Here is a 10,483-nt window from a genome sequence, read left to right as displayed (position 1 = left end):
AAAACTGAGATAAGAACAGGAAGCTCTCCCTGGATTACTCTGCTGCTTGAGTGTCTTACATGTACTGTAGCTACCAACACATTATGTATTCTGTACACAAACAGCTGCTGCGTTACGTACCTGGAGTCACCCAGTGGTTAATGGGGGACACGGCCTGTGTCTCCGGGAAAGGGAGGAGACAGACAAAAGCCTGAGTCACTGACTGGTGCATGCTGTCCCATCCCATTCCAGCCTCGGTGACGTCAATGCGTTCATTTTCTCAGCTTCTTCTTTCCAAAGGAAGACCTTTCTCTCTGACGATCACAGTCTGCACACGAAAACAAACACAGGTCTTTCACTGTCACAGCAGCAGACTGTCATATTTCACCAACGCCACTCGTTTGGTTTGACCTACACGCAAAATGAAGAGGAAACTAATGGGGATGGCTCAATATCACTTTGTCATGTCTGATACGGATTCATCACAATCTTGAGTATCTACAGACACTGATATCAGTCTTTAATCCATTTCAAATGACTTTGCTGTTCATGACACGCGTGCAGATTTAAAGAAAACATAATGTTTCAACAATTTATCAGGCATTTACAGCCCTCACTCACATTCCCGCTCACAATTATGCTGGAGAATGCCTCAGTGTAGCATTTACACGACAGATAAGGTTAAACTGAATTCCAGTGATTTTGATCAGTATTGGATCACTACTGATACTGAGTATCAGATCAGCTCATCAATGGAACCTAAGCCTGGAATTACAGCTGGATGAAAACAATATGACCAAAATGTTATCACAATAAAGACAAAAGTCAGACAGTTAAAGACAGATGTCCACTCGTGAGTTAATGTGTTTTTAAACTTATGTCTGTTAAATCTGAAAGTGTAAGTGTTTCTATAATAAAGAAGTCAATGTCATTATTTTATTGTGCACTCCTAACTGGAATGATGTTTCATGAAACTGTTATGGCTCAACTAAATGAATCCAAGTAGAGAATTCTAAAGAGTTCTACATCTGATTGTTATACTTTATAATACAGTGTTATTTTTATTTGTTTAGATTTAATAAATATTTCCCAGAAGTTTTCTGAATGGAATATTGCACTTTTAAATCATGCTGAAGTAGAGTTTCCATGACTTAACTGTGTATTTGTGTTTAAGTCATTTAACAAACAACATTTCCAGAACAACCAAACATAGTTAGAGGTTTAAGGGCCAGTATTATTAAGTTCCTGACACTTTAAGTTTCACTATGAATATGTTTAATATTACTGCACAGTGAAAAACATAATCAAAAATAACATCAAAATGACTTCTTTACATCTTAACTAAGTTCACACTCAGCACAAATGTATTTTTTTTCCCTTTCAAATAAATAGACCTGATTTCCAATTCCAGAGAACTAGATCGTGCATACTTTCTAATCCTCGCAGTGATTGACAGATTAAATACTGAGAAAACATCTGACTATATAAACCAAACATGGGCTCCATCCTCCACACAGCCGTGGATGTTCTACTCGTGCGTAATGCACACACTTCTTGAAAGCGACAGCACGGCCAACAAAAGAACCACGGAGGCAGACTTTCACAGTTTGATGCACAAATATAAAGATCAGCACACTTTTCTCTCGTGTATAGGCTGTGCTTACTCAACCTCTACAAACAGCTGGTCTTCACTGCAGCTTAATGTTCCATATTTAATTTATATCCTCTGGAAAATGGGTCGAAATAGCCTCTGACATCATGGGAGTAATTTTCCAAATGGAAAACTGTCAATATATCATGATTAAAATTGATGTTTTCAGGACATCTCTCTTCTTCTTTCAGTATAAGAGCCTGCGCGTTATTGATTGGCCCGTGCGCTGTGAATCTGTGTGCAGACTCTCCCCTCCAGCTATGTGCGTCTATCAGAGAACCAATCCGCGGCACTAGTCTGACTCAGTGAGTCGCTTTAAGACAGTCAGTGACATGATGGCACCATCTCATTCTCTGACCACTGCATCCTCCGCGGCTCATTAGTGACAGCGCGCCACCAGAGGGGAGTCATTTTACGCACGAGCGTCGAGTGGATACACTCTCTCCTCCTGTTGCGCCATGGAGAACTCCAGCGTGTTCAGCGGTGATGCTCAAAAAACTAGTTTGGTGGACTTTCTGATTCCTGACACTTTGAAGGAAGCTATGGATTTTGCGGAGGATGGAGTCAGGGCGAGATTAGGAGCGGCGCGCAGTGCCGTCTTTCTTGAAGGCAACACATACAGGACAGCGGCCAGTGCGGAGTTCATGGTCGCTCCCCTGACGGATTCCCCTCACCTGATGCCTGCCTTCTGGGATTCCCCGCTCAGCCACGGGATAAATGTGTTTGTTGGACTCGTGCTGTGCTTCACCATGCTGGGACTGGGCTGCACGGTGGAGGTGAGCCAGCTCGGACAACACATTCGCAGACCAATCGGGGTGCTGCTTGCACTGGTGTGCCAGTTTGTCATCATGCCTCTGGTGGCTTTTCTGTTGGCTTTGACCTTCTCTCTGGATGAGGTGGCCGCGATGGCCGTTCTCCTGTGTGGCTGCTGCCCGGGAGGAAACTTATCAAACATCATGTCTCTGCTGGTGCACGGAGAGATGAATCTGAGGTAGATCTACTGCACAAACATGTAATCAGCTGAGGCTGTAATATGGTTTCACAAGTTTAAGTGTTAGTTGCAACTTCATCTCATCTCAGAGAGAGATCCAGACCTCCGTCCTTTGCTCTTCTCTCCTCAGCATCATCATGACCATCTCGTCCACGCTGCTGGCGCTCGTGCTGATGCCGCTGTGTCTGTGGATCTACAGCCGGGCGTGGATCAACACACCTGTGGTCAACCTCATGCCTTTCGGTGCCATCATCCTGACCCTGTGCAGCACCCTCATCCCCATTGGTTTAGGAGTGATGCTGAGGTACCGCTACACTCGTGTGGCTGACACTGTTCTGAAGGTAATTAAAGAACAGACTGCCGGGGCTTGTTTCCAACTAGGGAGTGCCAATTAAAGAGTCCGATTAGTGCCATTTGTGAGTCACACAGTTAAAGACCACCTTTTGCGCAAAAGCGCATTGCGTAATTCTCTACAGAGAGGGAACCTGACCGCAGGGACAGTGACATGACATCACAGTGTCAGGAAGAGCTCCTCCCTCTCTTTTCTGATCAAAGCCAAACATGACAGAGGACCACATCAATTCAATGCACACTAACTTGGCAGGTGACTGACAAAGAGCACCAGTGTGTACTATGCCAAATTGACATGGTTTGGATTAGAAATGCACACACAGTTGTTTTGATGTGAAAGGAGACAGCAGAAATAAACTCCATAGAAGGCCCAACTGGTTTAGAAGCCTGGAGAGTGAACATTTAACAATGATATGTTAAACTTCTATCAGAGAACTCTGAATGAGAACATAATTAACCCGAGACTGAACAACTGAGACCATTAACTCTTCAGAAAAAAGGTTTAATAATGCATTTTCCCATAGACCTCCAATCAAACTGACTTATTTGGTGGCTATTCAATGTATTTATAGTTGTCCTATTACAGCAAACCAGAAGACTTCATCTATAGTCTATGATTGCAGCACAGCCTCTGTGTTGGTAGAGTGTTGGAAACAATATATACTGCCTAAGAAAAGCAATGGCCAACAAGAGCATGTTAAACCCAAATATTCAAAGGAATGTTTTATGTTCTTCAGTTGGGTCTTTGACACATATTTTCCTCAGCAGTCAAATCAAATCAAAACAATGCGTAGCTGTGTTCCCTCGATGAAAACAGGCCGAATGCTGTCAAACTCTGCATAAGAACCTCATAAACCACTACTTCAAAAAAGGTGAACTATCCATTTAAGATGTAAATAAAAAAAACAAATATGGAAATCTATTTTACCCTAAGTATAGATGAGGGGAAAAAAAATAGTACTTTAACTGGAAAAAACATGGGGAGAATCTAAGGAAGAGAAAATACTTGGAGAAAATAAACGTCCTCTTCCTCTTCATCCTGAATATGTGTTTCACAGGCATCGCTGTGGTCCCTGCTCATCACCCTCATACTGCTCTTCATCCTGACTGGAGCGATGCTGGGGCCAGAGCTGCTGTCCACCATCCCGGTCTCAGTCTACATGGTGGCTGTCCTGATGCCTCTGTGTGGCTACGCTGCAGGTTACGGCCTCGCCAGGCTCTTTGACCTGCCACCAAACAGCTGCAGGGCCGTGTCTCTGGAGACCGGGTGCCAGAACGTGCAGCTGTGCACCGCTATCCTGAAGCTGGCCTTCCCCCCTCAGCTGATCAAAGGGATGTACATGTTCCCTCTGCTGTATGCCCTGTTCCAGGCAGCTGAGGCCGGCGTCTTCATCCTGGCCTACAGGATGTACAGGAAGGAGGTCCTGCACAAACCTGACCCCATGAAAGACGGCGAGGACATATCGTATCAAAGGTTTCACGACGATGAGGACTTTGACTCGTCTTACGGAGCCGTGACAGTGAGTGACCCAAACACCATCACGTTGGACCCTTGTCCTCCTGATCCAACTCCTGTTTGATTTGCTAAAATAAATGAAATGAGCAGGAGAGGAGCTGCAGGTGGATTCACGGCTGCCATTCACAAAGAACATTCAGGAAAAAGAAAAGGAGACATCCATAAAACATAAGCTTCATTCCTGCAACATAAACATGCACGATTTATGTCTAATATATTGATTAAAAACACACCAAGAGGTTTAAAGACATTGCATTATTTCATATAAAGTGACATTTACATGAATCATCATGCAGTTTAACACACTGCACGTGTGTGTGTGTGTGTGTGAAAACATCTCACAATCAAACTATCCAAGAGACACCAACAAATGTACAATGCTGTATAAATTATAAGAATAATAATAAAAAATGGTTTGTTTGTCATGTTGTTGAAATGCAATCCAGTAAGTTATCATGAAAATAAACTTTCTTAAAATAATAAGTTACTAACAAATATCTCACATTAATAACTCAGAATATTAGGGCTGCAACTAACGTTTATTTTCATAATCGATTTATCTGTAGATTATTTTCTCGATGAATCGAGTATTGTTATGTCAGAAAATGTTGAAAAATGTTAATTGGTGTTTACCAAACGTGGAAATAATTATGTTCTCAAATGTTTTGTTTTGTCCACAAACAAAAATGATTCACTGTTAATGATTTATTTGCTTTAATTATTGAAAAAAAACACCCCAACTGATTAATCAACTATTAAAATAGTTGACGATTAATTACAATCGGTGCAGCCCTACAGAATATTGATTAATTTCTGTTTGAGAAATTAAATCATTATTTTTAGATAGTAAATCAATATTTAACAGATAGGGAGTATTTTTTTTTCTTTTTAGACAAGATATTATTTAATTACATGACGATAGTAAGTCATTATTTTGAAAAGGTACAGTAAGTCGATATTGTGTTAAAGTTAATCAATATTGAGATATTAACCCTCTTATGACCATCATTATAACCAGACTGCCTGGATTTTTTTTGATTTTATGGCTGAAGAGTTGTCAAAAAATGTTCAATGAGTGAGATAACTTCAACTTTCAATATTATTATCTGGCAGTTATTCAATACGCCTGTGTGTTTTGACTGTGCAATAACACTTTAAGTGGTTTTGTGACAGTAAGTCAATGTTTAAAAGTCATTATTATGAGACAGTAAGTGAATACTTTGAGACAAGTGTCATGAATGGCCCCTCACAGCTGACAGTGATTAGTCCTGATGGAGCGCGACTGTTACCTTCATTATTTAAATGATTCACCTCGCAATCTTGCTTGGTTGAACACAATGGCGACGTTTGGTGACGAGCCAGTCGACAGCTATTTCTATTCCTATAATAATAACCCGTACTCGGGCAGATACTCCAGAGCCAAAGACGCTGGGTGGAAATATAAAAGTTACCTGAGCCACTATGGCGGCGACTCTGACGCCTTCAACAACCAGCAGCGCGCTCACCTCAAGTCCATCTTATCCCAGATCAACCCCAAACTCACCCCGAGGCTCCGGAAGGCCAACACCAAGGACGTGGCGGTGCAGGTCAACCCGAAGAGGGACGCGTCGGTGCAGTGCTCCATCGGCCCGCGGACGCTCCTGTCCATGAAGCGGGACTTCCGGCGCAAGAGTCAGCAGCAGGAGGAGGAGGAGGCGATGTCGCCCGGCGGCAGGAGCGGCAGCGGCAGCCCCAAGCCAGCGAGCGGGGTGCGTTACCCCCGCACCCTCGCCGTGTATTCGCCTATCGCCTACAGGAGCGTCACCTCCTTCCTGGTGGACGACAACAACAACAACAACAACAATGACGACGTGAAGGAAACGTCCTGCGCTGACGCGAACACCGTGACGCCGGGCGAGCCGCCCGACACCCAGGCGACCGAGAGTGGAGAGAAAACACAAGTCCACATTCTGAACGAAAATAACAAAATCAAACAAACTACAAAGAGCGAGGACACCCTGCCAGCTGCAGAAGGGTCAAAGGTCAAGGCGCGCGTGCGCTTCCAGGTGGGTTCAATCAACTCGTTACAAGTGACTTGCATCCGTATTTGTCTTTGAACTGACTTTGTGTTCTCGTCTGTCTTGTTTAATATTCCCGTCTCTCTTTATTTTACTTTGTGCCACATTTTCATTCATTACAAACTTTGACTTTGAGTCTCATTGTGATACTTTCTGCCAGAATAACACGGAACAACACTTGTATACAAACACTGAGCATGATTGGGAGAATATTTTTCAAATGAGAAGCTAAACAGTTCTAAGCTATGGTTAAGTGTCCATCATGCATCTAAGGGACAACCATCTATAGACATTATTGGTCTCTTCCCTGCAGACATTTGACCTGAGTTTAGCAGGAAGAGCATTATGACTAATGATGGCTGAGGTCAGCTCATGTACAGCAAGACTGGACGCAGTGAACCAGTCCACTACCTGAAGCTGAATGGAATGCTGCCATTATTTACTTTTCCAGCTGTAAAGTTGTAAAAATGCCCCAAAACTAGCCTTATATTTATCAGGTTAGCTCTTCACAGGTTGCAATTTCTGTCCACAATGTTTTTACAATAGGGTACAACCCCAACTGAAGGAAGGTTTAAGTATTCAACTGCAACATGTTACCAATAAATGTAAAATGCATTCTACATAACATATTCAACAGATTCTTAAAAGTAAATCCTCTCCTTGAAAGACAATTTCTTGGATACAAATTTCTCTTTGACAAAAATGGATTGTCCCTTCAAATCTAAATAACTGTCGTAGATCAAAAGGATGTTTCATCCTTGAATGGATTTCAGATTGTTGCTCATTTTCTATAAAACTCTCTTTGGAATGTTCTTGAAGTAGTTTGAGTGATACTATCTGGATTCAGGAGATATGACTGATTCAGAGCTGTAAATGGTGCTTTCAAATAAAATCAATTTTGCGGGGATAAAATGCATACATCTGTCTCCATTATCAGCTAATGGACCAAGAATTGGATTCTGAATTGTTAAACCTCTAGGTTTAAAAATGGTGTTCTCCAGCTAATTTACCTTTTTTAACCTCTCAGTTTCTGGAACAGAAGTACGGATATTATCACTGCAGAGAATGCAATCTGCGATGGGAGAGCGCCTATGTGTGGTGTGTTCAGGGAACCAACAAGGTGAGACGTCCGAGGCCACATTCACCTCCTTAATGTGTAATCGAATGTAGTTTTGAGAATGATGCTAGTGCCTTAAATTAAAACGGTCTGCTGTTTCAGGTTTACTTCAAGCAGTACTGTCGGAAATGCCAAAAGGAATTCAACCCATATCGCGTTGAGGACATCACATGTCACGTAAGCACCCTTTGCTCTCTCGTGCTGTAAATCATAACTATTCCATCGAGACTTCACTCAAGCTACCTTTTCTAACTTTTTTTTTTTTTTTAATTTCCAGACTTGCAACAAAGCACGTTGTTCGTGTGCATTAACACAGCGTCACGTTGACCCCAAACGGCCCCACAGACAGGACCTGTGTGGCAGATGCAAAGGCAAGCGTCTCTCCTGTGACAGCACGTTCAGCTTCAAATACATCATTTGAGGAGCGTCTCAACTGAACTTTGCCTCTAATTCAAGTCCTCTGTGGGGCAGCAGCATCTTCAGCCCAGCGCCATATTTACTTGAATGTAAAGCGCATGTTATGAAACTTATTTTCACGCCTGTTTTGTTGATGAAATTGGTAAGAAAGGATAATAAATGGCTACCATGCATTCTGTACTATAGTCTTGTGTTCACTGGACAGGAAGTGGAGGTCTCACCTGTGACAGATGTTGATGCCAAGAAAAGGAAACCTTTAATCTAGCTTAAGTATGACGCCTACAAATTTAAAGGTGTAGGAACTTGATCAGTTAACAATTAACTTAGCCTTTGTATTTGAGCTTTGAAAGTACTGCATAGTGTATAGAAATTGGACTAGAAGCAAATCATTTCTGGTATTGAAGGGTCACAATGATGTACTTTTTTTCAGAGTGGAAACCACTTACAGACTCGTGCTTTATGATTAGGCTTTTATTTATCCAGAGAGAAGGCTGGTATGTGAGTGAACAAGAAAATATTAATGCACCTCTACATTAAAACATCTTCCAGGTAAATCTATTAAATAAGAACAGCATTCAAATGTACCAGACAAGCAGAGGGGAGGAAAAAAAGCTGAGGAATGAGTACAGTGACTGTTACAATGTGCCATGACAAGATTTACAGAGAGCGTCTAATGTAACAGTTTGTCCTGCAGTCACAGCAGCATGTAGGGCCATCCTAACGGAGTAACTCAGCTTCAGTGACACCACACACAAAGGAAAACAAGATCAAATGTGGAGGACAAGCGCTGCTTTGCAATGGGATTAGCCTGCACGGATAAACAAGTCTCCCGCTGCAGGGGGCGCTGTCCTGACAGTAGGATCACAGTAGAGAAGGAATGCATATGATGTGGCTTGGCTGGACTGGTGCGGTCAACAGGAGGTAGAGGCTACATTACATCTCCCATGCCTTCATAAAGACCGACGGGTGGCTTGTCCCAAATGAGCCTGACCCTCTTTGAAACATGACCACACCCACCAAAAACCAAGGCAACCTTTGGGAAATTTCAAAAGTTTGTGACTATGACAAAAAAAAAATGGATCTGGATCATTAACGACTCAAATCTGGTCTTGGCTTTCTCTCATCACATTAGCTTTATACATACATCCTACTCGGATGAACAGTGCATTACACAAAAGTACAAGGGAAAAATACTGGTTTTACACTATACATTTCTCTAAAATATATACAGAGTAAAATAAGTTATGTTTCCATTATGAGCTGTAGCCAGTTCTGCACCTGTGTGCAATTATATGCATTTGTGTGTGAGCGTATACCAGAAAATATCCAATATATAATCACACAGTCGAGAGTCTCTAAAGGCAGCTACTTATTTGGTTTAAGAGTGAGTTTTGCGTGAAGACCTGTTGAAGGTTAACGTTCCTCTCAAAGCAGATCAATAAACAGATATATTTCTCTTTTTACACTCCCTGAAGGCAAACATTTCCCACAGGGTTACAATTACATGTTAAATACCCTAACATTTACAACCTAGGATGTTAGCTCTAATAAAAAATACATTTCTCAAAAAAATATTCTTGCAGTGCTTTTCTCTTTCAAGCATGCTTTGGAAAACTTTTTTTTTTTCTTTTATAGGTTTTTTTTTTTTTTTTGCTTATGAATCTTGACGGTGTATCCTCACACGTACAGCACCCTCTCCTGGACTGTTCTGCATGCGTACAAACACCAAAACCCATCCCCGGCCTCGGCCCCCGATCACTACGATATGCTTATCGAGTCAGATTCAGCAAAATTAATTAAAAAAAAAGAGAGAGAGAGGAAAAGGAGTTAAACAGAAAATATAAAAAAAAAAAAGTTGTCATCCCACTACGTCCTCTTTTCTTCCGTCTCAGGCACACCACCGCATGACTTATTGCAACTGAATTTTGCAAGTTGGCTTAGTCAGGGAAAAGATATTAGATTTAAGCATTCATACATGTAATAATATATATTAAGAGTCACAGTTATTCCCACACATCCTTTAGCCCTTTAAAGGTGGAGTCTCTCTCGTCCTCCTCCGAGGCCCCGCGCCGTCTACGCTTCCTCTCCAGCTGAGAGAGGTCTGCACAGACGGCGGGGTCCAAGTCTGTTCTAGTCCGCATTGCCACGGGCTCACAGTCCAGTGCTGCTGACCACAGTGGTGTGTGGCTGGCAGGCCTGTGCCTGACTCAGAGCCTCGCGGATCTGTAGGTTGAGCTCCATGAGGCGGGTGCTCGCCTGCGTCAGGTCCCTGCTGGGGCCCACGACTGCCAGGCAGCCCGTCTGTCCCAGTGTCTGGTGCCGGAAGTAGATGTGCAAAAGCGTCTGAACCGCATTATCCGTCTCGTTGCCGAAAATGTCGTTGGGCCACATGGACCTGAACACA

General features: G+C 42.6%; 3 protein-coding genes across 12 annotated transcripts in view; 2 read left to right on the top strand and 1 right to left on the bottom strand.

Annotated features, from left to right (window-relative positions):
• Window positions 1–2,221: 2,221 nt before the first annotated feature.
• slc10a4 (solute carrier family 10 member 4) lies at window positions 2,222–4,913 on the top strand. The gene is made up of 3 exons (XM_058638494.1): window positions 2,222–2,621; window positions 2,752–2,962; window positions 4,031–4,913. Exons 1-3 carry the CDS (start codon window positions 2,275–2,277, stop codon window positions 4,550–4,552), a joined length of 1,080 nt encoding a protein of 359 aa, XP_058494477.1. The 5' UTR covers window positions 2,222–2,274; the 3' UTR covers window positions 4,553–4,913.
• Window positions 4,914–5,825: 912 nt separating this feature from the next.
• zar1 (zygote arrest 1) lies at window positions 5,826–8,252 on the top strand. Its single transcript, XM_058638495.1, has 4 exons — window positions 5,826–6,533; window positions 7,573–7,665; window positions 7,765–7,839; window positions 7,940–8,252. The coding sequence occupies exons 1-4, from the start codon at window positions 5,826–5,828 to the stop codon at window positions 8,081–8,083; spliced, it is 1,020 nt and encodes a 339-aa protein (XP_058494478.1). The 3' UTR covers window positions 8,084–8,252.
• Window positions 8,253–9,119: 867 nt separating this feature from the next.
• The window catches only part of fryl (furry homolog, like), a 60,564-nt gene continuing 59,200 nt past the window's right edge, over window positions 9,120–10,483 (bottom strand). For all 10 annotated transcript variants that reach the window (XM_058639008.1, XM_058639007.1, XM_058639000.1 and 7 more), the window contains one exon: window positions 9,120–10,474. In XM_058639008.1, the coding sequence (XP_058494991.1) occupies window positions 10,231–10,474 (244 nt within the window). In that variant the 3' untranslated portion in view covers window positions 9,120–10,230. The remainder of the gene's footprint in view (window positions 10,475–10,483) is intronic.

The sequence above is a fragment of the Solea solea genome, chromosome 9 (genome assembly GCF_958295425.1).
Source record: "Solea solea chromosome 9, fSolSol10.1, whole genome shotgun sequence".
Lineage (NCBI taxonomy): Eukaryota > Metazoa > Chordata > Actinopteri > Pleuronectiformes > Soleidae > Solea > Solea solea.
Note: the sequence above shows the minus strand (reverse complement) of the source record. Positions and strands in the feature narration are given on the sequence as shown.